The sequence below is a fragment of the Melospiza melodia genome, chromosome 19 (assembly GCF_035770615.1).
Source record: "Melospiza melodia melodia isolate bMelMel2 chromosome 19, bMelMel2.pri, whole genome shotgun sequence".
Taxonomy (NCBI): Eukaryota; Metazoa; Chordata; class Aves; order Passeriformes; family Passerellidae; genus Melospiza; species Melospiza melodia.
Window position 1 is genome coordinate 3,927,927 of NC_086212.1, and position 25,959 is coordinate 3,953,885.

At 44.1% G+C, this 25,959-nt stretch overlaps 1 protein-coding gene across 1 annotated transcript in view; it reads left to right on the forward strand.

Moving 5' to 3' along the window:
• Positions 1 to 25,959, forward strand: part of TRPC4AP (transient receptor potential cation channel subfamily C member 4 associated protein) — a 39,627-nt gene that overhangs the window by 3,267 nt on the left and 10,401 nt on the right. The window contains exons 4-12 of the mRNA XM_063172718.1: positions 10,767 to 10,895; positions 11,144 to 11,260; positions 13,782 to 13,839; positions 14,798 to 14,853; positions 16,986 to 17,114; positions 18,213 to 18,414; positions 19,894 to 20,082; positions 21,110 to 21,252; positions 25,326 to 25,457. Coding sequence (XP_063028788.1) covers positions 10,767 to 10,895; positions 11,144 to 11,260; positions 13,782 to 13,839; positions 14,798 to 14,853; positions 16,986 to 17,114; positions 18,213 to 18,414; positions 19,894 to 20,082; positions 21,110 to 21,252; positions 25,326 to 25,457 — 1,155 coding nt within the window. The remainder of the gene's footprint in view (positions 1 to 10,766; positions 10,896 to 11,143; positions 11,261 to 13,781; positions 13,840 to 14,797; positions 14,854 to 16,985; positions 17,115 to 18,212; positions 18,415 to 19,893; positions 20,083 to 21,109; positions 21,253 to 25,325; positions 25,458 to 25,959) is intronic.

A 25,959-nucleotide genomic window follows, 5' to 3' on the forward strand; every position in this document is an offset into this window, starting at 1 on the left:
TGTATTGACTCTTCTCCTTGGGATTGATTTAGGATTGGACAAACTTTGTCTCACTGCATTCCCTGTCCACCTCTGCACTCTTTCTTTCATGCACCTCCTCAGCCACTGCACTTTCAGTCAGGTAAACCTGGACCAACCTTATGCACCTCTGTTGTCTGTAGGATGGTGCTTCCACCTCTGGGCTTTGGTTTGCTTGAAAAATGCAGTGATACTCTTTTCATTTTAGGCTTTTAAGCTTTTATAACAATCAAGGAAATCTCTCCTGGTTTCATCCTCCTTATAATGCCCAAAATTTACGTGGGTTTTTGTTCCTGGGGTTTGGTTTGATTTTGCTTGAAAAATTTTGGCATCCTTGTGCTGCCCAGAGAGTTAAACCTTGGACACACAGACCTCCCACAACTCCATAAATGCCATAGGAGGGTATTTTAAATCATTTTGTGTCAGAGCATGGAGTGACAGGACAAGGGGGAATGGTTTCAAATTGACAGAGGGCAGGGTTGGATGGCAAATTGGGAAGAAATTCTGCCTTGTGAGGGTGGGCAGGCCCTGGCACAGGGTGCCCAGAGCAGCTGTGGCTGCCCCTGGATCCCTGGCAGTGCCCAAGGCCAGGCTGGACAGGGCTGGGAGCACCTGGGACAGTGGGAGGTGTCCCTGCCATGGCAGGGGTGGCACTGGGTGAGCTTTAAGGTCCTTCCCAATCCAAACCATTCTGTGATTCACTTAAACTCAAGCAGGGGGAATAAGTCCCTGAATGATTTTGAACTTTATGAATTCTGTGTCTCTTTACTTTTACCTCAAATCAGTTTTTTGTTTGTAGACAATCTAAATATAAAACACTTTGATGTAACTTTTAGAGAAGCAGTTTTGGCTGCTTTCCTTTTTTTTAAGTTCTATTTTTTATCACAGCATTCCCAGTTTTCCTGCAGTTGACTCCTCAGTGCAGCGTGGGAGCCCTTGCTTACATTTCTGAGCTGATTTATTCCTGCAGAGCCTCAGAGCAGGTCAGGTTGCTGTGCTGGGGTGTAGAGCAAGTCATGAGTGTCCTTGAAGCACTTCCTAGCTGTGTTTTGGAAGGAAGTTTTGTGTCATGTGCTGCCTGCACTGCACTGCTGGTGTCCTGTAGGGAGGGGAAACCCCTGTCAAGATGTGAATTCAGGGAGATTTTGAGCACAATTCTGTGCTGGGGTGCCTGCCATGGGCAGCAGTGGCATTTAGCCCTGAACAAAGCTTTGTGTGCTATTCTTAGGTGATCTCAAGATCCATTTTTGTATGGGGAAAGCAGGGGCTTAGCTGTGAGCTGGGAAGAATCACTGCATCTAAAAGTTCACACTCTGATCTTACAGGGACATAAAAGCATTTTTGACAGCAGCAGCCCCCTGAATATCTGGCAGTTTTGAGGTCAGCTGAGGCTCTGAAATCTGGATCCCTGAGTGTTCCTGCTGTGCTCACCCACCCAGAACCCTTGGCTTCCTTGCCAGTTGGTGTCTTGCTTTATTATTAATAAGAAATTATTCAGAGAAGGGCAGCAGAGCTGGGGAGTCATATGAGGAGTGACTGAGGGAGCTGGGAAAGGAGCTCAGCCTGGAGGAGAGGAGTCTCAGAGGGAAATTCTGGCTCTGCACAACTCCTGGCAGGAGGGGACAGCCAGGTGAGGCTTGGGGACAGAGACAGGAGGAGAGGGAATGGCCTCAGGCTGGGCCAGGGGAGGTTCAGCTTGGACAAAAGGAGGAATTTCTTAATGGAAAGGATGGATCAGGCAGGTTGGACAGCAGGAGGAGTTTCCCCATGGAAGGATGGATCAGGCAGGTTGGACAGCAGAAGTTTCCCCATGGAAAGGATGGATCAGGCAGGTTGGACAGCAGGAGGAGTTTCCCCATGGAAAGGATGGATCAGGCAGGTTGGACAGCAGGAGTTATGGAAAGGATGGATCAGGCAGGTTGGACAGCAGGAGGAGTTATGGAAAGATGGACCAGGCAGGTTGGACAGCAGGAGGAGTTATGGAAAGGATGGGTCAGGCAGGTTGGACAGCAGGAGAAGTTTCCCCATGGAAAGGATGGATCAGGCAGGTTGGACAGCAGGAGGAGTTTCCCCATGGAAAGGATGGATCAGGCAGGTTGGACAGCAGGAGGAGTTTCCCCATGGAAAGGATGGATCAGGCAGGTTGGACAGCAGGAGAAGTTTCCCCATGGAAAGGATGGATCAGGCAGGTTGGACAGCAGGAGGAGTTATGGAAAGGATGGATCAGGCAGGTTGGACAGCAGGAGAAGTTTCCCCATGGAAAGGATGGATCAGGCAGGTTGGACAGCAGGAGGAGTTATGGAAAGGGTGGATCAGGCAGGTTGGACAGCAGGAGGAGTTTCCCCATGGAAAGGATGGATCAGGCAGGTTGGACAGCAGGAGGAGTTACAGAAAGGATGGATCAGGCAGGTTGGACAGCAGGAGGAGTTATGGAAAGGGTGGATCAGGCAGGTTGGACAGCAGGGGGAGTTTCCCCATGGAAAGGATGGAGCAGGCATTGTCAGGGGCTGCCAGGGAGATGGTGGAATCCCCATCCCTGGAGATCCCAAGGAACAGTGGGGCTGGATGATAGGGTGGGGATAAATCACAGGTTGGACTCTTGGTCCTGGAGGTCTTTTCCAATCTAAATGATTCTGTGATAAGAAGTTGATTAGCTAAGGCAGATTTCAGCAGGTACTGCCATTATTTGTTCTGTATCCATTTTATCCATATTGCTGGCATCAGCTGCTGCCCTGCACACAAGCCTCAGTGTTGGTATCACATTGCATAACCTTGGATCAGGATGTGCCCTGCCCTGAGCACAGTGCAAGGGCTTTGCAGGTGCTGGCAACCAGTGGCAGAAGAATTTTCCAGAAGTGACACATATCTAACAAGGGGAGGAATATTGGTTGTGAGGGGCCTGGTGTGTTGTCCTCCTTGGGGCACAGCTGTGCCATGGACCACAGGCTCTGGGACATTTGTGCTGCTGTTCCTTGAAAGCCAAGAACACTCTGGCTCAGCTGATCCAGTTCAAATCTGCTTAGCAAGAAGGTGCAGACTTCATCTGCTGCAAGCTGTGAACAGCATGGATGTGGCATCAAACCAGAGGGTATTTGGGTGCAGCTCTGGGAATCCCTGTGGACAGAGCAGTGTCATAATGGACTGACCAGGGATTTGTTGGCAAACCAATGTGCTCCTGCTGCAGTCCCAAGAGCTGGGGGTCTGCACTGCTCTCACCCTCATAGGATTACCAGGACTTAGCTGAAACAACCAGAATGGAAAAAAGGATCCATTTTTCCAGCTGTATTTCATGCTTTGCTATCCCTAGGAGCAGACACTTCCTTTAGCAGCATAGTCCCTATCCACTGTAAAAAAGCTCTGTGGAAGGAAAACATTTTCTCCCTCAGACATCCAGATTTCAGGTTATCAGCAGGAGTAGCTTCCTAACCCTGAGAAAAGATTTTGGTTTTGAGTCAGTTTTTTGTCTCCTCCTTACAAGAGCACCAACAAAACAACATTCACATGAATATAATCCACTTGAGGAGCTCTGATTGTGTGGGTGTTAGCAGGCTTAGGCTCTTCAGGGGAGGACAGTGAGGGAGTGTTGGAAAGCCTGGACGTGCTTTTGTTATGTAACAACACCAGAGCTCTGTCATGCACTAGAAATGCTCCAAAAAGTGCCTGTGTTGGATTTAAGCTGTGTTGGTGTCTGATTTTTTTGTGTGGCTGAAGATGAGTGAGAAGAAAAATGTAGATGTGATACTCTTTATCCCTATGCTTTTTCTTAGATAGCCCTACAGATTTTGTTTTCTTTCAAAATGAAATAAAGAAGAAACTTAGAAAGTTCTAAGGAAAAAGGAAAAGTAGTAACTAAGAAGTTAATCTAAGGAAAGATTAAGACTAAGTTTTTCTAAGGAAAAGTAGTAACTAAGAAGTTAATATAATTTTGGTATAATTATGCATATTAATTGATTTATTTTTCTCTGAGAGTAAGGTCAGCAAAGCAAATATTGGTAGCTCTGTTCTGATCTGGTACATCCTGCAGTGGGTTTGGAGAGCTGCTGGTATTAAAGGTCTGTGTTGGAATTGGAGATTCAGGAGACCAGTTCTTGGTAGATGAGCTCTTCTCCCAGTTCTGGTGAGCAGAGCTGTGGTCTGGGAGCTGTGGCAATGGTGAGGCCTGGCTGGAAGCTCTGGCATGGTTTATCCCAGGACAGTGAGTCCCTGGGTTCATGCCTGGCTTTTGGCTTGGCAGGAGAAGGGATGGGGGCCCATGCAGGGCTGGGGAGGATGGAGAAACAGGGAATCCAGCTGAGGGAATCCTGATCTGCACTTGTAAAATCAAGGAGCTGGAGAGAGGCTGGACATAAGTGCTGTTACATGGACTTCTCCCAGCAGAGTTTCCTTTCAGGATTAATGTTTGTGTTTGATCAGAGCTGAGCTGTGAGTGACCACGGTGTGCTCTGCCCTGGAGCTGCAGGGCTCTGTGGGATCTCAGCACCTCAGGACTGAGGTGCAGAGAGACCGAGACCACCCTTGGGGGGCTCAGGAGTCCTGGAATGTTGCCAGAAGTGTCTGGTGGCTGGACTTTGATCCTGCACGGGAGATGACACCTGTATGAGGACGGGAGGATTTCACTGGGTGAATGGTGAAGGGATAAGTTAATTAGAGTGTGAAACACAGGGTTTGGGATTTCTGTACAGGGGGGTCTAGAGAAGTAAGATGGAGGAATTGGGGCGTGTCCTGTCCTTCTTCTTCTTCTTCTTGGCCTCCATCTTCTGTGGTGATGGTGGCACTTTGGGATTGGTCTTTACTAGAAGTGCACCGGTTAATAAGGGTAGAAGGTATTGGGGAAAATTGATAAATATTGTACACGTAACTTCGGGTATAAAGATAAGTGACCGCCCCGGGGGCTGCGGAGTGTGCCCATGGCTGACTTGCTGTGCAGACCTCTGTCGGGCCCAGAGAAAATCTTTTAGATAAACAATTAATAAACACCGAGACCGAGAAAAGATCAGAAGTCTCTCCTCGTCCTTTGAAGCGCCGGACTGTCCAAGGCCACCCCGAGCCTTTCCAGGCCACCTAAACAGCCGAGAAACCGACAAGTGGCATCCCTGAGCTATCTCTGGCCATAAATCAGCAAAGAGAAACATGGAAATCAACAGGGCTCAGCTTCTCCCTTGGAACACTTTCCAGACTTGCTCCATGGGCCAGCAGCTGTGTTCCTGCAGAGCTGCTGTGTTCAAACCAACACTTGCAGGGTCATTTGTCTTGGTTACAGGCTTTTGTGGGAAAAGTTGTGTGAGGGAGGAGACAGCTCAGCCAGGCTGATGGATGGGTGTTAGCACCTGGAAAGGAAAATGGAGTGCAGGGCTGGAATGGTGAGGCACTCCCCAAAATCCTGAATAGTCATTCTCCTGGCAGACTGTCAGAGATTACTTCCTAAGTTATTACTGTTCAGAGGAAAATTAAACATTTAATTGCACAAATTTTAGTTTCCTGGTTTTTTTAAAGGTACAGCTTTAATGGCTTGAAGGAAAGGATTTGCAAAGGCTTCAATTTTATTGGGAATACAGAGAGACCATGTGCTTGCATCTCTTTGTTGAGATCCATAATCTTGTGCCTGTTTGCTTTTAAACTTTCAAGACATTTGAATAGATACTTCAGAAGTGATCATGGAAAATCCTGAGAATGGAAATTCTGCTTTTTTAAAAAGCACTTCCAGTGTTAATTTGTGGTTGCAATGAGAAATGGAATTAAAAAACCTTGTAAGTGATGTGTCATAGCTGTGAATCCTGTCACAGCAGGATCCCTTCAGTGCTGTGAGGGATGCCTGGACACCTGAGTCACTGGTTTGCTTTCTGAAAGATGACAGCAAACACTCAGCAAGACAGTGGAATGTTTGAAGGGTAAAATGTAAAATAGAGACACAATTTTATCAGGAGACTGTTTGCCCTGCCCTGGAGAGCAAAGGGAGGATTAGCTCCTGGGATTTCTGCTGCTCTCACCACTGCTGGTGGTCAGCAGTTTGGGGAAGACACTGAGAGGTGTCACTGAGCACAGCTCAGCTTAGGAAAATCAGAGGTTTGCTTTGTAGGGCAAGGAGAATTGTCACAGTGTGGGAACAGAAGGATTTGGGAGCAACTTTATCTCCAGGAGATCTCAGGGCAGTAAGAAATGTTTTGGCAATGCTGAGCTCTTGCCAGGGCATGGACACAGAGCAGGGGGGAAGAGCTGTTCCTGTGCCTGGAGGATGGGCAAAGTGCAGGGGACAAGTAAAAAGGAGACAGACTGATCAAGGGGTGGATTTAGGCAAATATTAATTTATAATTTCATGAAGATGCAGGTATTATTCATGATATTTTTTATGCCATCAGGGGAGGTTTAGGCTGGATATTAGGAAAAGGTTTTTCCCCCAGAGTGTGCCCAGGCTCCCCAGGGAATGGGCACAGCCTCAAGGCTGCCAGAGCTGCAGGAGTATTTGGACATCACTGCCAGGGATGCCCAGGGTGGGGCTGTTGGGGTGTCTGTGCAGGGTGAGAATCTGGGCTTGACAGTCCTTGTTGTGTCCCTTCCAAGATGGGACATTCTGTGCTTCTTATAATTTTTTAAAAGATTTAAAAGACAGTAGGATTAGAAAGAAATTTAAACTAAATACTGAGAGGTGTGTGCAGTGTCTTTTTTCAGCCCTTTGTATACTGTCAAGGAAAATTATGCACAGAAGTTACTTAAACTGTGTGGTTGGAAAGTGTTCCCATGGTAGTTATCAGTCTTTGGAGTAATCTCCTGGGAAATCCTGAGCTGCAGTTCCTTAGGAGTGTTTAAAGAGAAAACCACTCAGTCTGTTCTACCTTGCAGGCATGGCTGGGCTGGTGACACATTTTTTATTTCTGAATTTAAATCCTGTCCAAGGTCTGTGATTGCCCTTCCAGCAAATGGCTTTGTGGCGTGGCTGGAGCAGGGGGACATGGAGGTCCTGGTGAGGTGGGGATCACCTGCCTGGGGAGCAGCATTCAGGACAGCACAGGTGTAAAAGCAGGATTGTACAGACACCTTTGGACTGGGACACAGCTTGGGAGCTCTGGGTGAGCTGCTGTGTGCTCAGGGATCAGAACAGAACCACTCTGCAGAGCCCCAGTGTGCTCTCCTCAGGTTTCTCTGTGAGCCAGAGCTGGGATGTGTTGCAGCAATGTGGGCAGTGATCTCTGCAGCCCTGGTGTTTGTACCAGTTTGGTTTGCTGTGCCTGGCTCTTACAGAGGTTTGTGCTGCTGCTCTGTTTTCCCAGAAGGGATCCTTATTCCCTAACATAATGTAATGCATGACAATTCCAAACCCAGCTGCCAGCACTTGGGGAGATTCTGGCTTTTCATGGATTCCTCTTCCAGCTGGGCTGCTGCAGCCTCTACTTCTTGCTAGATTTTACCTAACTTCTCACATTTTGTTGCAAGATTTCAGCTATTTTATCCAGAGCTTTTCAGTGAATGAAGAAAATCAGTGTTGGATTGCACTTTTTGTGCTTGAATGAGACCAGAAAATTCCACAGAGGAAAGGAGCCCTAAAAGACCCAGTGCTGATTTTGATGACTATTCAGTAAAATATCCTCAAGAAGAAAACCATTTTTGCTTATAAATGAAAAAAAATTCCACAGAGGAGAGGAGCCCCAAAAGACCCAGTGCTGATTTTGATGACTATTCAGTAAAATATCCCCAAAAAGAAAACCATTTTTGTTTATAAATGAAAAGCATTGACTAGCTGCTGTTATGGAAAACAGGAGATGCAGTTTTTGACCAAAATGGCTGTGAAGAAAGACAGCTCCACAAAGTCTGATTGAATTTTAATCCCTTCCCAGAATCCAGAATTCTTTGCATTGGCAAATACCACCCAGCCACAATGGAAATATCCAGAGCCAGGGTAGCCTCAAATACAGAGCAGAGCTTGCAGTGAAACCAAAGATGTGTTAAATCAAGAGCAAGAAAACCTTTTTTTAATTTTTTTTTCTTTTGAAAGCAGATAAAAGATGATGAGAGCAAGGAAACATTTGCTTCACTCTTTGAGAATTTCAGTTCTGAAAGTTTCCTGTGGCTGCCTCTCAGAGCCTGGGGCAGGGAGAGGAAGCCCTGCTAGTACAGAAATGGGAGTGGAGATGGCTCAGATGGATCCTGCCCCAAACCAAGAAGCACACATGTGATTAACAGTGTGGTGTTAAACCCAGCACAAGGTTTTAATGTTAATTAAAGGCTTTTGGCCTTCCCTGAGAGCATTTAAGTGCTGAATTCTTCTCTGTGCTGCTGGAACCTGTGCTGGCAGCCTGTGCACGTCATCCCTGCCTCTGGTATCTTCCACATCAGCTGGAGCTGCAGAGTTGGACTATTTCCCTGGCATTTTCTGTGTGTTCTGTGCACTCTGCCCAGCAATTAATCCCATTCCTCCCACTGCCTGTGGGTTTGTCCTCCTCCCACACCTGGGATGGGGCAGTGGCAGAGCTCCTTTGGCTCACTCTGTGCTTGGTTTCTCAAGGGGAAATGGAATCTGTGACTTCCAAGGAGCTGACCCAGAGGATGAGAAGTGATTTTGGCTTTCTGGTTTGATCCTCTGCTCTTTCTCCTGCTCAGAAGGAAACTGTGTCATTCTCCAGCAGTGCTGGTTGATTGCTTTGATTCAGAAAGCAGGGAAAAGTTAAAAACTGGAGAGAATTTTATGTCCCAAGTGTGCTCATGGTGCTTCAATCACTCCTTGTAGCAAGAAAACCTGGTACTTCAAGACCCTTGGAGTTCTTATTTATTTGAAATTCTTATTTACCTAAAAATTGAGGCATTTCATCAGGAAAAGAATCCTGAATACTTGGGAATCTTACAAAGAGGGTTGAGGACCCACATCAGCCTCATTGCCAGGCTGAGTTCTCAGCTTGAATCAGTTCTCTGATCTTCCTGTAAATCCAGGGAGAAAAGGGTTAAATTCTGCCAGGAGTTGGAGTATATTTGCATATAATTGCCTAATCAGGAATTGAATGGCCCTTTGGAATTGTGCACTGAGCTGTGTCTGAGAACCATGTCTTGGCTGAAAGAATAAGTGAGATTTAAGTAGCTGGGAGGGAAATGTCACTGAACCCCAGGAAGGTGCAGAGCAGAGCGGCTCAGGGCTTCAGCCTGGCAGTGAGGGCCAGCCCACAAATGTGCCAGGGAGGGTCAGGCTGGATACCAGGGAAAGGCTCTTCCCCAGAGGTTGCTGGCACTGCCCAGGCTGCCCAGGGAACGGGCACGGCCCCGAGGCTGCCAGAGCTCCAGGAGCTGCCAGGGGTGCCCAGGGTGGGGCTGTTGGGGTGTCTGTGCAGGGCTGGGGCTGCCCTGGCTGATCCTGGGGGTCCCTCCCAGCTCAGGACATTCTGTTTTCCAAGGTTTGCCTTGAGGTGCTGACCAGAGGATTGGAGTTTTCTTTATTTAGTTGTTTTTATTTGGAGAGCACATAAATCATTAGTAAATCCAAGCAAAAATCCTGCTGGAATTGTTTTCTGCTCTACCTTCTCCCTGTATAAGTCCCTGTATTGGGATTGGTGTAGGCACCTCTGAAGTACCACAGAGGAAAGGAGTTAAAGTTTGATCAGCATTGACTGCATGGTGGATTTTAATTGAATGCCCTCAGCTCCTCCTTGACAGATCTGGCATTAACCTGGAAGTATTCAGACTTCAAAGCATCTTTTGTGGATTTTAAGCAGAATATTTTAGTCTTGTGCTGCTACTTTTTTTTTAGGTGTTAAACACAGTGATGAATATTAAGATTTTTTTTTTTTTTTTACTTTAGGGAAGAAGGGGAAACATTGAAGAAAGTTTGGACAGCTGTAGTAGTAAATGCCAAGTGTTCTTTTCTGTGGTTGCAGCCTTTTTTCAGGATAATGCCAGCATTGTTGTTCTGCTGATTTAGTTGGTGATCTCCTTTTACAACCAGCCCAAGACTACAGAGGGAATTTTCTCTCTTTGATATGTTCCTGCTTGTAAACCTTTGTGGTTTGGGTCATTGCTGTGACCAATGACTGCAGGAATTTGGCTGAGGAAATTCTCCTTTCTAGCTGAATGCATCAAGTAATGAAGCCTTCCCCTCCTCAGCACTCTCCACCTCAGAGCAGTGTAATTTGAGATGGTCTCAGGGCACCCATTTCCTCCTTCACTGACCTGTCAGCTGCAGCTCTGCTAATGGAATTGTTTAGAGACTAATGTGCTGCCATTTTAAAATACACAATCAATATAAAAATACAGAATGAGATTGTGTACTCTAAATGACATCTGCTTTAAGCTCTGTGCTGCTTAAGATACTTTACATCTGTAAAATTCTGCAGCTGCCTGTGCTGGATAAATTGCTGCATGGAGGAAAGAGGTGCTGGATTGTCACTGTAGGACACAAAACAACACGACACAAACCACTGCTCTCAAGGTAGAAAAAAGGAAATTTATTTTATTTATTTCTGACTCCTACCTTTATAGTTTTCCAACAGTGACAGTGGATTGGAGGGTGACAGTGCCACCTCTCCAATGACAGTGGACAAACCAACAGTCCATCAAATTTCTCCTCCTCCATAGAATGCAAAACAATAAGTTATTTACAGAAAGTGTGTGAGAAAGTTTGCTACAAGAATGTAAATATCAGAAGGCTTAGAAAATCTTAAAAAATCAGGGTGACACTGGATGTTGTGAGCTCTTTTTCCAGGAAGGTGATAAGATTGTTTTCCTGGTTTTGAAGCTCTGGACACATGACTCACATTCTTCCTTCTTTGCAGATCACAGAGGCCTTGTTGAAGGAGAGAGATAAACAGGCAAAATGGAATGGGATCCCCTTGCTGTTGCAGAAGCTGTATGAGCACAGCCACCCAAACAGTGACTTCTCCCAGTGCCAAAGCATCCTAAAGGTACTGCCTGCACCCTTCTTCCTAAAGCTTCAGATGATTTTGTTGTGGTTTTCTTTAAAGTCTACTGTGCTCATACTGTATGAATTTTTTTAGCTGTCTGCATGATGATATCTGTCAGAAATTGGCTGGTTGGTAAGAGCTGGGGGTGCAGGTGATGATTAGTCACACAGATAGTGGAAGATAATTGTGTTTACAGTGATGAACAGTTTTCTTTTTGAACCATCTCTTTATTTTTCTCCTACCTGCAGGAAATTTCTCCACTTCTCTCGATGGAAGCCATGGTTTATGTCACAGAAGACAGAAAAGCTGCTCAAGAGTCCAGTTTCCCCAACACATACACGTTTGATTTGTTTGGAGGAGTCGATGTGAGTGTGTTTTTTCAGTATCTAAAGATCTGCATGATAATCATCCCACTGAATAATCTCTTCAGTGAGGTCTTTGAAGCTTCTAAATGCAAGCTGCAGAATGACTTTAGCAATTTAATGTAAAGCATTAGAATTGTGCCACTTTCTGTTAATCAAAATTGGAAAAGGGTGTATCTTTCAAGGTACTACATGCAAAGTGAGGTGTTTTGTTCTTATATGATACAGAATACTTGGCTGTTTCTTTAGTCAGTCTTTTTTTACCTTAAAAAAGATTAGACCTTTAGTTCTGAATGAAGACAGTTTCAAATCATTCCTGGTTGTGAGATAAAATAACCCAATTGGCATTGGAGCAGTGAGAATTTCACTTAACACTGGGGGATCTGTGGCTGTTTAAGCACACCAGGGCTCTGTTTTAACCAGGTTGTTTATGTTTATTGCTTCATCTCTGGCAAAGTTTTCAAGCAGAACTGGAAGGTTTCTGTGGACATTCTGGCAATTTATCATTTTGTTTATTTGCTTTAATTCTACATTGCACAAATACCCATTTGCTCAGTTTTATGGTGCCCAACTCTGACTTTACTTTCATTAGAAATGTATTATTTGTATTTTCCAGTGAACTAATTAGCACTCTCTTTAGTTTAACTAAACAGATTTTGCTATTTATTTTTTGTCACATTTATTTTTTGTTATTTTGTCTTTGTAACAGAAATAACATTTTTGTTATTTTATTTTTTTACACAAGTAAAAGCTTGCTTTTACTTAAAGCTGCTGTTGATGTTTTGAAATGAGCCCTGGTTTAGTTGCTGCTGTCAGTTGAGGGCAAAAGCCTTCAGCTACCCAAGCAAATGAGAACACTATGAAAATACTTTAAATTTCCCTTGTTTTTAAAGGGAAATAGTGGTAATTTTGTATAAATGATTTTAACATAGTGCACAGAATCTGTGTGTTTTGGGGACAAGTTTTTGGTTTGGTTGGTTGGGACTTGGTTGGCATCTCCCTTGGGCTGGAGATGGTAAATATCAAATCTACCATACCTGGTGGTATGGTCAGAGATTTGGATTGAGGTGGGTTTAATGTGATTAAAGGCAGTGATGGAAGCCAGTGCTGTGTGTTTTCAAAAATCCTGCCCTAGGATCTGAAAGGGAAGAAGTTTGATCTGCTGGTGCTGTGTGTGCCATGTGCTGATTTATGTTGCAATATTTTGAGCTGTGGAACATGAGTAACTTTGAAGGGCACTCAGTTTGCTGTGTACTTTCTAGGCTAGAATGTGTGAGAGTTAAAATATTTTTGGATTCTGACAGTCTTTACATTGAGGAAGAACAAAACCAGCTTGGTGGTTCCTCCCTTTGTATGGATCCATGTAAAATAAACACCTGAGAGTGGAAATACACAAACCTCATGGATTTTATACCTGAATGTAACCCCATCCCAAGAAACAGGATCTCATAATTCCCTTTCTGCTCCTTCTGCCTTTGGGGAGAGGCAGAAACCCCAAGAATTAAAGCATAAACCCCAAACTTTGAGAGGTGCATTCTCCTCCTAAAACACAAACAATTAATATGAGATCTGTATTACTGCAGTCGTTTTTCTCTACCCTATTAATGCTACAGCTACTACTACAAATATTGCTAAAAATGGATATTCCTCTTAAAAGCTGCCAATTTATTTATTTGTTGGTGCTTTTAATGTAGCCTCCAGTGATGTCAAGGTGGTTTCCTCTGTATGGATCGATAGTTCATTAAAAGAAGATGGGACAAATAGATGTTGTAAACTCTCAAATATCTTGTGAGTTGGCACTGATATTTATTACTGAGTGATACCTGCATTGCTGTCAACAATTTTAAGCTGAATTTTAAAACCAACAGCATTTGCAGTAGTTCTTGCAGAAGTCATCAGTTCCTTCTGTTTGCCAACTTTCATTTTTAAATAAAGTGCTGTTTTTTCAAATATTTAAAGCCAAACTAGACTAGAGCAACTAAAGATCAGTTCTACATCAGTCAGAACCACAGTCCTGGTTTTGCTAAGCTGATAATATTCCTTAAATGGAAATATAAATGTAAATATACATCCAGGATCCTGTACACAAGCAGTGGCTTTTTGGTGCTGAGATAAAATCTGGAGCTGCTAAATTCTGTCTGGACCTGAAATGTTTTTGAAGCCCAGCAAGATTTAGTGACTTTGCAAAATTTGCATCTCTTTGCAGATTATTGCTAAAGATTCCTTATTTTAAGAGATGTGTGATCACCATCCTTGATGTTATCTGGAGGCATTCCTTGCAAGCTCAAATTCTTTAAAACTTGCCAGTGGGAGATTATTTTGTACAGCTCTTACTGTTTCTTCAGGGTAAATGCAACTATAATTTGTCAATATGATTTTGACACCAGTTGGGGTTTGATTGTAGAGCTTTCATTATTCATCTCTGTGACTTCAGCAGAAACAAGTTTGGGTTTGACATTGGCAAATTAATTGGTTATTTGTATCTCAGTGATCATTCCCTTAATTCTTTGTCTTATTTTTACAGCTTTTAGTAGAAATTCTCATGAGACCAACTCTTATTACACAGAAAAAGAAGCAGAAAAGTAAGTAAATAGGTGGTTTATCTCTTTCTTTTCCCCAGTTATGCCTGATGGTTCTGCTTCAGACAGAAATTGTTCTATTTTTCTGTTATTCCCTTTCCATCCCAGCAATTTCCTGTTGATTCATTTAGGAGTGAATCACTGTTTCTTTGTTCTCCCTGGTACTGATTTGTGCTGGGATTTGGGAGAGTCACCTGTTTGTGGCACAGTTCTGGAGCTTCATACACTCAGCACAACAAACTTGACTCAAAGCACTAAATCTGCAATCACTGGAAACTCTTCTTGTTCCTGTGGCTACAGCTACAGTGAAAAATTATTAATAATAAACCAAAAACCATTGTTTATGTCATGGGAGCTGCAGAGATTGTAAGATGAGTAGCTCAGGAGAACAGCATGCTTTTTGTTACATGACTGCTCATTTCCACATTGCTGTAAGGACAGGGGGTGCAGTGAGTTCAGCTCACCCTTCCTGCTGGAGCAGCTTGGCTGCAGTGTTTTCATTTCCCTGCTTGGGATTCTGCTGGTGCTCTGCTGAGGGAAGGGAATGTCATGGTGCACCCTGTGCCTGCCAGCCAGGGAACTTCAAAGGTGGAGTGACTTCAACTGGAGCTTCAGGCAGTTGAAGGTCTGTACTGAAAACATGTTTTAAATATTAAAAAGCTGTGGCAAAGCAGATTGGAAGTTTTTCTATGAAGCCCAGGTGCTGAGAAAACAAGCATGAGTTTCTAGTGGAGAAAACTGCACGAACTGACATTTTTTTCTCCATACAAAAATAATTCAACATGTGAACAGGTCGGGTGTAGAGTGTTTGTTGTGGCTTCTATCCCATAAAGCATTTGCATGTGTGCTGTGAGCTGGCAGCCTGGAGTTGTCACCCATCCCACAGCTCTCCATGTCCCTCCCATGCCAGGGGTGTTCCTTGGCAGGGAATGGCTGCTGACTGTCTGCTCTCTCCTTGCAGTAAGTGATGACCTCATCAAGGACTGTTTAAGCATACTGTACAACACCTGCATATGTGTAAGTACAACTCTTCTGGTGACTTTTTACATGTGCTGCTTGATAAGACAATAAACAGACTCTTTTAAGTATAATTTAAACTTACTCTGAAGCTTTGCATAAAAATTCCTTCAGTTAAATACAACATCTGATGTGTTGCTCAAATAATTTGTTTTCTGACCTGCATTGTCAAGCTGAAATTCCCTTGTTTGGATCTTTCTGTCTCTGTGTTTCCATAGGAAGGCTGTGCCAGCCTTTGTCAATGTTGCAGTTTAAAATCTGAAGCTGAGAATGGATTCCTGTTAAGCCCAGCCACAGCTGGTCTTGTTCAGAATTGGGGCTGGCAAAGGGTTTTGATTTTGATCCTACAACTGCATGTGCTGGATTTTAGTTCAGTCCAGTCCAGTCATGGCAGATCAGTGCAAAGGAAGGTGCTGGGTTAAATACCTTGTCATTAAAATCCTGAAGCTAAAAGCAAAGGCCTCAGATTATGCATGCAGGGAACATCCTCAGGATTGTTTACTTCATCACACCCCTCATTATGCCAGAGCCTAGGGAACATTATTTAACAAAAATTTTAAAAAGAGCTGGTCAGTGGCTTGGAGCTCTTCCAAAACCATCAGTCTGATCTCCAGAGTTTGAGTCTTACTGGATCATGTCTCACTGATAAGGGTCTGTGTGCACATGGGACAGGGAAGAGAGGGAACACTTTTTTCCTTGGCTTGGATGATTTATTTTTTTAAACTGCAGGTAATGCAACTTTTGCAAACTGAGAATAGCATGATAAGCTAAAAACCAAGTTTTTAATTTCTAGACTAGCTGCTCTGTTTTAATTCACTTTGGTATTACTGCAGGGATTGGAGGAGAAGTGTCCAGGATCACAGAAATGGTCTGTGGGCAATATTAGCTGTTTTTATGCTTATCTGTAAATATTTGGGAATTATCTTTGCCACTCTGGTTCTGTGAGCACTGGGGATGGGTCTCATGGATAAAACACAGCTTTGCAAGCAGTGAGGGTGTAGCTGTGACTTCCAGGAAAGCCTGGCTGTGCTCTCAGCAGAGCTCAGAGCATGAAAGGCAGCCTTAAACTTGAGTTTCCATGCCTCAGTCTGACTTTGGGGTTCATCACCCTGTTCTTCTAGGCCAGTGCTTGATCTGGGTTGCTCAGACAGCAGTGCTGAGGTGTTGGGATCTTTAGCTTGTCAGAGTGACCCCAAGAACAGTTGGAAAGTCTCTTTTCCCACCCCAGGGCTTGAAGAAGGAGTCAAAGCTCTTCATTGCTCGGTCTCAAGGTTGTTTATTGTTTCTTATCTATAAAATTCTTTCTCCTGCCCTGCCGAGGTGCATCCAGCAGGACAGTTCCAGGCACTCTGCCTGTCCCCAGGGCAGTGTTATGTCTCCATACTAAAAACTACATGTACAATGTTTACAATTACTTCCCAATACCCATCACCTATGTTAGACAGTGAGCTTCTACTCTAAACCAATCCCAAAGTGCCATCATCACAGCAGAAGATGGAGGCCAAGAAGGAGAAGGAGAAAGGGTGGACACACCCAGTTCCCTCCATCTTGCCTCCTGAACCCCCATTCAAAAACCCCAAAATCTACTTTTCCACCCCATGATAACTTCACTATTATTCTACCTAAACTGTTGTGGCTTGCTGATCTTCATATAAAGTTGGTAATTTACTCCATGATCATAATCAAACCTACAGGTGTTTTGGGCTCTGTGCCAGGGTCTCTGAGCCCCCTGGCAGGGTCCTGGCCATCCTGGACTGCCACAGGGATGTCCTGGGTTCCCACACTGAGGGTTTAGGAGCTGCTGGGTGTGCAGACCATGGCATGGAGCTGCTCAGAGTTTGTATGCAAAGCAGAGCCCAGCCCCTGTGCTGTGTGCCCAGGCAGGCAGGGCTGCCTTTGGATTCAGGCAAGGAAAAGCTGCCTTGAGGTGAAGCCTCTCTCTCATCCCAGCGTTGTTGCCAGCGCCACAGTGACTCCACACCAGGACTGGAGATGTTTTTTTGTTCCCACAAACACATTCCCTGGTTTCAGGAGCAGCTGGCTCAGCACACATCATCTCTAAGGCTGTCTTGCCTGTGCCATGTGGCTGCTCGGGGTGGGCTCTCACTGGGTCTGTCTGTGCTCATTTCCAGACTGAAGGAGTCACAAGGCGGCTGGCAGAGAGAAACGACTTTGTGTTGTTCCTGTTTACACTCATGACAAACAAAAAGACATTCCTACAAACTGCAACGCTCATTGAAGATATCCTGGGAGTTAAAAAGGTTAGTTACTACTTTCTTAATATCATTTGTGTGGCTTTTCAGCCCAGTGGAGGAAAAGAGAGCTGTTTCTTTGAAGAGTGTCTGAGGATAGTCCTCAAAGCTGTCATTCTCACTTCTTGGAGCTTGTTTGAAACCTGCCTGTTCACAGTGGTAATTAACTTCAATCACTTCTTACAAAGAAGCCAAACTATTCCTGTGGTGTCATCCTTGTAGTGCTTTTAGCCAGTTCAGAGAATGGTGGCAGCTGTGTCCCCATGGTCTGAGTCATTAAAGACTTGCCAATATTACAGACAAAGAAAATGAACCTCATATAAATTCAGTTTTCATCCTGGCCTGCTGATTGTATTTGACATACTTCACTTGTCTTCCTCACATCTGGGAGGTTTCCTGTATATTCCTGGGTGGTTGTCACCTCTCTGAGAAGTTGCAGGTTGGGGACACAGGGCATTTAAATCTTTTCTGCACATACCTGGTTATTGAACTTATTTGCCAGCATCATTGCAGCTCAGTGCCCTGATGTGATGCAAGTAAAATACTCAAGGTGTAACCTTGGGAAAACCTTGATTGGAGGGAGTCTGTGTGCATTTTGTGGAGAAGGCCAGGAGTCTGTAATCTAATACTTTATTATTTAAAATAAGATTGAGGTTGATGTACCTCCTGAAATTGGAAACAAGCTCAGTTTATCTGAACATTTTTTTCTTTTGAAAGCTGTTTTCAACATCTTTTTATTAAAAAGAACTTCTGATGAAAAGACTGAGAAATAATTTAGAAGTTCTTATCTGTGAGTTTTGAAGAAAAGACAGGATTGAAAAACAAAATTGAAGTCTAGTACCTAAACATAATTTATGTATTAAATCAGGTTGTGGTTTTGTGATTTTTTTAGTTAAAAATAGACCCCCACTTTTTTTTGTAAATATAAAAGTAATATTTAAAATATGGATATCTGTACTTTGGGAATTGCTGAGCCTGACAGCTGTTGTAAATCCCAGCTGCTTCTCCTTTGCTAGACTGGAATAGCCCAGAGAGCTCCCCAGGGAGGATCTGCCTGTGTTCTCTTGCTGACCATCCCATGTGACTGAGCTGCTGTTGCCTCCCCAGGAAATGATCCAGCTGGATGATATTCCCAACCTGGCCAGCCTGGTGTCCAGCTTTGACCAGCAGCAGCTGGCCAACTTCTGCAGGATCCTGGCTGTCACCATCTCGGAGCTGGACACGGGCAGTGATGACAAGCACACTCTTCTGGCCAAAAATGCCCAGCAGAAAAAAAACTTGGGCCCTTCCCGAGCTGAAATTAATCAAGGTAATTGTTGTGCTGTAACAAATCAGAATAATCTCAGCAATGTATAAAGTTTTCCACTTCTCAGTGTCACACAATGTTATGTTTTGAAAGATACTGAAAGTGTTGTGTCTTACAAAGCACTTCTCTTGATTCACTCCCCTCAGACTGTTTCCTGAAAATAATGTTTCCTGTTAGTGAAACTGTGTAGCATTTGGTTTCATGTGGTGTTGCTAATTAGGTGGATAGTTTCTGTCATTTCAGCATTCTCTGAGTGGCTTAAAAGAATTGGATTTGTTTTCTGTGCCTTAGCCACATCCATGGACTTCCCATTAGCATCTCTCAATAATTCTGTGTCCTCCATAAAATATGAATTCCTGAAGTAAAGCTGCCTTCAATGTGGTTGCTGTTGGAGCAGTTCCTTCTCTGATTTTATCTGATATTGTCCTGAACAGGATGTCTTGTCTTTATCAAAAAGAGAAGTGTGTTTAATATTAGTTATGTTCCTCAGTGTTAGCAAACCAGCCTTGGAAATCTGTGGGACTGATCTCAGCCTTAACTTTGGGCACAGTGCAGCTTTCCTTATTGTGCTGAGTACTTCTCAGGTGCAGAAGTCTTGCCTAGAAGGATGAATAGGAATTGAAAAAGTTAAAGTATCATCAGATGTAGAATCTGCTGTTTTCAGCTCTTGCTGTGCTGAAAAGCTTTTGGGCTTCTGAAGCAGATATTTGCATAGGCCCATGCCAAGCAAATGTTTAGCTAATCTTTTTTTTTATGGGCACAATCAGAGACTGATTCAAAGGCTGTACAGTATATTCTATTTTTAAAACTTTATCAGGGAGCTTATTCATTCAGAGTTGCAGCCCTTTCATGTAATGTTCATGGCCAAAATCTTTGTCCTTTTCTCCTTGCCCCTGCAGGTGGGAAGTGAAGCTTTAGCCGTGTATCTTTAATAGACAGGTCCTGTAATTAAATTATTCTTGAAGGCAAACTGCACCTCCCCAAACATTTTGCAGAGCAGTGACTCCTGTCTTTCCACTACTCTTTTTGAGGGTGCAGCTCCACAGTTAAAACCCTCACACCTGGGGCTGCTGTGGTGTGTTCTCCACCTGTTTTGCTCCATGAGGAGCTAATTCAGGAACTTTTTACTTGAAAAGCTGTCAGATTCCCTCCCCGCTGCTGCAGGGAGCCAGTTCAGTCACTACAGACTAAAACCATGGGAAGGAAAATGAAGGAGGAAAGGAGAGGTGAGGCTGCCCCTTCCAAAGGCTGCTGCTTTATTTCTGCCAGCTTAGTTTTCAACCAGATCAGTTCCTTGGTGAGACTGTAGAGCAGCCCTGAATTATTGCTCTTTTCCAGTCCTTAACAGAAGAGTGTGCTGAGTTCTTCCATCTTCAGATATTTTTAACCAGCTCTTTTTAACCATACACTTCTGTATTCCTGAAGTAGATGTACTGGTGATCTTATACTGTAATTAAATTCTTTCTCTTTATTTTTTTTCAGCTACACTTCTGAATATTCCAGGCTTCATCGAGCGGTTGTGCAAACTGGCCACAAGGAAAGTGTCTGAAACAACAGGGACTTCCAGCTTCCTGCAGGAGCTGGAGGAGTGGTACACCTGGCTGGACAATGCCCTGGTGCTGGATGCACTGATGAGAGTGGCAAATGAAGAGGCAGAGCAGAGCAGCACAGGTACCTGGCTTGCATCCCTCCACCCACCAGCAGCTGATGAATGTCTTAACCTTGCTCAGGGTTTGCCACGTGTTGCTTTTCCTGTCCTCTGGTCCTGATTCCCCTTTCCTTCCAACATTTAGGTCTGACTGCTGCTTTGTTCTCATGTAGCACTGATTTTTTCACTGAATTAAAATTAGCTAAAAGAAAAACCCTCCAGCAATGTGTGCCCTTTGCATGCCTAGCTAATACTGAAGGGCTGTGCATCCTCAGCCCTAACCTCCTCTGGAGTGATTAAAATAACCCTCCTGAGGTAAGTGGCTTCACCAGCATTTTACCCTAAAACTTTGGCTCCTGACTGTGGGTTCAGATGCTTCATACAAGACAAGTGTCCCCTTCTTCAAAAAGGAAGGGTAGTTCCAGCTAAATTAAAGAAATTAATTGGAAAAACAAAAAAAAAATGTTACAGTGGAGGTGTTAATACAACCTTAGGAAAATGCTTTGGAGCATGTGTGTGGTTTGTTTCTTCACCCTTTGTTATGACAAAAATGCAGTGTATGTCTGGTAGAACTCAAAGTACTTCCTATTCCTGTTTCTGCTCTTAGCAGGGTAATTCTCTAAGGTTATGAAATTATTTAACTGAGGCCTAAGAATACTGGTACTGAGGTATGAAATAAAAATAGATTTAATAGTGCTTCTGATAATCTGCCATCTACTTTTATTATCTTTATGCCATGACTTGGTGCAGTAATCTGTTAATTCATTTAGGTGAGCCGACTTATTTTAAGGAGATGCTGCCATTTAGTCTGTTATGAAAAAAGAATTTAAAAATCTGATTTTATCTCCTCTAAATTTTCAGCTATATTTTTTCTCTAGCATCTAATTCAAATTGGTTATTTCCTCTACATTACTATTTTTAGTTAAGGAGAAAATTCCAGCAGCTGTGTGCTGCTCCTGCATCTGCAGTGTTCAGTGTAAAAGCAACAACTGTAACAAATTCTTTCCTGTTGAAGCTGCCTCAGTCTCACATCTTTACCATCTTTTTCAGAGTCTTCAGATGAGAGTGGACTGGCCAACACCTCCACAAGGACACAGCTGCCCCAGTCCATGAAGATCATGCACGAGATCATGTACAAGCTGGAGGTGCTGTATGTTCTCTGTGTGCTGCTCATGGGCAGGCAGAGGAATCAGGTGAGCCCCAGTGGATGCCCACACTCACATTTTAAACCTGAGTGCTGATGAGTGAGGTCGTGGGCACAGAAATGCCAGGGCAAAGCTCAAGGTACCAAGCTGGGCAGTCCTGCCCAGAAACCAGGCAGCATTTCAGTGGGAGCAGCTGGGGCTGCTCACCCCCTGCTCTGGTGCAGGAGGGATGCAGGAGGATGCAGCAAGTGTGTGGGTACCTGGATGATGTCAGGAGTTTTCCCCCCTCCTGGTGCCTAGTTTGGATGGAGCCCCTTCAGGCCTTACCCTTCTTTGGCTGCTTTCACTTTTGGAAATGCTCTGGATGATTTTTGCAGCGTATTGCCATGACTTGGCAAAGTGTTAAAGTCCCAGCACTTCAGTGCTGTCTGCACTGGTCACTGCCTGCAAATCCCACTCATCTGTTCCTTTGCCTTTCTTCCTTTTAAAATGAAAAAAAAAAAATTGTTCCCTGCCTCACACGGGCTTATGAAGAACCAGTCACTGCAGCTTGGCTGTGGTTTGATTTAAATAGGTCAAAAGCAGGTTGTGAAGGGAAAAGCAAAGCAATCCTTGGTGAGGTTTTGACAGGTTTCCAGCATTGGCAGTCTGCTCAGCTCAGCAGAGCTTGGCATAGGAGGGGCATTCAGATGTCCTGGACCCTGGGAGGGCCAAAAGAAAGGCTGTTGTGTTAGGCAGGAGAGGCTGTGTTGTGAGCAGGGGTTGGGGCACATTTATCTGGAGTATTTTGTTCTGCAGTAGTAACTTCCCAGGGTATCAAACACCCCCCAGGACAATCTCCTGAATCTCTTGATCTGAATGCAGGTGCAGCTGTAGCTCAGTCCCAAACATAACTCACCTGTTCCCTCCAAACCTGCAGCAGAGCTTGTGGACCTCCTGTCCCTGGAAGTGTTCAAGGCTGGGGCTTGGAGCAGCCTGGTCTGGTGGAAGGCAGGGCTTTAACATCCCTTCCATCCCAAGCCATCCTGGGATTTTGTGACTCTAAGCAGACACTTGGCATTAAAAGAAGCAGATTCTGCATAAGAGGAAGCAGAGGGAACCAGTAATTCTTGCAGAAACCATAAACAACTCCTAATCATGTTGTCATTCCTTTTAGAAGTCTGTTCCTGTTAGACATGAAATAAAATGTAAACAAAGCCCAAAACATAACTGAAACTAGCAGAACATGGATCTATTAGAAGGACTTTTTCTTTTCCATTGTATTCAGGCAGATAATTCATTCCTGCCTGAGCTCCCAAAAGAATTCAGGTTTATAGATTCTGCAGAAACTGCTTGCAGCCTGCACTCATCCTGCTGCAGCTGGAGGTCCTGGATTCCTTCCCTCCCTGGGTCACTTCTGGTGTGTTCCTGTCAAATGTGACAAGGCAAAAAAATCTGCTGCTGAAGCAGCTAGCTTTGAAGATGAATTTATGTTTTAATTTCCTGGGAACACAATTCTTATCCTTCATCTGCTATTTCTGTCCCCATGCAGATGGGGAAAGCAAGGATAAAGGTGGCCTGCAGTTCAGTTCTTCCCAGGACTTATTCAGGACTGCAGTTGAATTCAAATCTTGAAAGATTTGAGTTATTGCATTCCCAAACACTTCTTATCCATAGTCAGGGTTTTTTATTTTTTTGTTTTAGGGTTTTGATTTGTTTTTTGTTTGTTTGCTTTTGGGAGAGTTGGTTGCGGGGGGTTGTCCTTTATTTTGTTTTGGGTTTTTCTTTGTTTTGATTTGTGAAATCCTCTGCCTTTAAAGCACATGCTACATCCTTCATTCCTCAATCTGCATAAGATTTGTGTGGCAGATCTTTTTGTGTGAATTTGTGTGAATCCCCTGCCCTTCCTGAGAGCCAGGCACTGGAGCTGAGCTGTTCTCCAAGGGAAGCTCTGGAATGCAGGCACAGCAGTGTGCAGCAGCACCCTCAGACAAGCATCTCAGCTGCTTTTTGGTGTCTTTTCTGGGAAGGAATAAAAGCACAGGATTTGTGGTACCAGTCTGAGCAGCCAAAGGACTTGCTGGTTTTAGATTGGATTACTTTTTGATAGAATTTATTAAGGGCATCACAAACCTGCTTCAGTCTGCTGTAATAATTGACATAATGGTCTGGCATTTGCTTGAAGCAAGGTGCAGCCTCCCAAACTCAGCCTGTCCCCAAATGAATCTCTGAATGCTTGATTTAAACTTGATTGCTGGCTAATTTGCATAAATTGATAACTCTGGTAGCAGTGACTTAACTCCTCCTGTTGCCATGTTGGGGATGATCTCACCTTGGGAATAAGAGGTGTTTCTCTGCAGATCTGGGCCTTTGCTGCCTTCTCATTATGGTCACACCCTAAATTATTCTCCTTAGGTATTTTTCTAGGCTGTCCTGCATGTCTGTGTTGTGGTGAAGAGCCATCAGATGATTTCCTTGCTCCTGCTGTAGGGAGCCACACTGCACACACAGAAACAGCTTAGCAGAGACAGTTTTAGTGTTGAGAAAGAACAGAGCAATTCCTGTGAAGCTGGATGGCAGTAGGAAAAAGCCAAAGTAGCTTGAAAGTTGAATATAGAACAGGGATTGTCTTGGCATCCTCAGGCAGAGTAATTGTAATGAGTTTGGGCTCTGGGAGAGAGTGATGCAGAGGCAGAGATGTGACTGAGGAGCTTGGTCAGGTGAGCATTCAGAGCAAACTGAGCTGCCCAGATTTGAAATCTGAGTCATTTGGAGAGGAGCAGATTGAGGAGTTAACACTGAGTGTAGAGAGCTGTTCCTTTGGTGAGGGTTGAGGCTCTTGCAGGCAGCTCAGGCTCTTGCTTGGCTCCCTCCTGCTGTGCCTGTGCCATGGAGGGACAGGGGCACTACAGGGAGCACTTTGTGCAGAGGGAATCCTGTCCAAGAGTGTTTCAAAATAAAGGAGCACCAGAGGACTCCAAGCTCAGCAGTCTGTCAGGGCAGTGTGGGTGGGTGGGAAGGAGCTGGATGCTCCTCAGGTGTGTATTTGAGGTGTCCAGCATTAATTTATGATTTCCATCAAGGTGGGACAGCTGGTGGCTACAGCCAGAGGAGTGCAAAAAGCCATCAGCTGTGCTGCAAACTAGAACCAAAACCTGTAAAACATCATCAGCTTCAGATATTTTTATTCATTTAGGTGTTTGAGTAAATAAAACAAAGATTGATCTGTGTTAAATGATGCTGCTTACAGTTCTGGATATTCAAACAACCTGGGGTATTTTTAAGTGATTTTGTTTGTTAGTTTTAAGGAACATGTCCATTACTTGGCTACTTAATTTTTGCAGAATGTTGTACATTCCAGTCATGTGGTTTTCATGTGAAACCACATCTGAAAGAATGCTTGTACTAAGCCTACAGCTAATGAGAGTCCCCACTTTCTCTTTCCCTTACTCCTCATCTTCTAAACTCCTTACATCAAAAGTATCTCAGCTTCGACTAAAGGTATTAAACAGCTGTTCACACCAAAATTATTAGCTTTTTTTATAAGAATAAAAAAGATGTACCAGGCAGACTGATAAATGAGCAATTTGACTTTTTTTTTCTCTAAAGTTCAGCTTCTCTTTAACCTGAAGGAGCAGTGTGGTGTGGCTGTGTTACTGCTGGACTCTGCTCAGGTGTTTTGATGAACAAAACCAATATTGATGGAGTTTTTTGCCATCAGAAGCCTGCCTGAGCTGCAGCTGTGTGTCTGCAAAGGAAAGGACACTCAGGAGATTGAGTGGCTGCAGAATATCCCCAGCTCAGCTGTTTGGTGTAAAATGCATTTTCAGTGTGCTGGAAGTGATGTCCTGATGCCCAAAGCAGCTTCCAGAGACACAGTGGTTAATTGAAGTGCTGGTGAAGAGCTTTATCCCAGAATAAATGCTTGGTTTAAACCTGTTTTCTATCCAGTGTGGATGTTTTCTATCCACACCCACAAATAGAAACTGCTGCACTGTGGTTAACACAAACATTTGCTGTTTGAGACAAGAATTCACATCCTTTTGTCAGGGGATGACATCACTGTGCCCATCTGTTTGCAGACTGCATTAAATCTGTGTTTAGGCTGGAGCAGACATGTTTGTACCTGTCTTGTTCCCCAGGTTCATAAGATGATAGCAGAGTTCAGACTCATTCCTGGCCTCAATAACCTGTTTGACAAACTCATCTGGAGGAAGCACTCGGCCTCAGCCCTGGTTCTGCATGGACACAACCAGAACTGTGATTGCAGCCCGGTGAGCACCTCTGCACTTCTGGGTTTTCATCCTGGCACACAATTCTGAGGATCTGGGTGTTTGCATCATCAGTGACTTGAGATGTGGTAGCACTCAGATTTTGGGGGATTATTGATTTCATTGAAGTCTATCCTTGGGTCATGCTAGCAATGTAGCAGGGCCAGTTTAGCCTCTCCCCTCTTTCTTAGTTTGTTCATTTGAAGGAACATGTCCATTTTGGGAACTGAGAAAGGAGTACATTTCTGGACCCTGGAGGTCAGAGGTAGAAGACAACCAAAATTCAAAGAAAAGATTCCTAGGAGAGGCACAGGGCACAAATTGTGCCACAATCAGGTTTAGGGGGTTGGCTTTGTGTTGGACTCTTTATGTTTTTTTTCTTTCCAAACCTAGACATTCTGAATTGATCAGTACAATTCTAAGCTTTTTTGCCTTTGCAGTGAGAAGGAATTTATTACCTGTTATGTGCATAGACTTGGAGGCAATCTCCATTTCTATTTTGGGA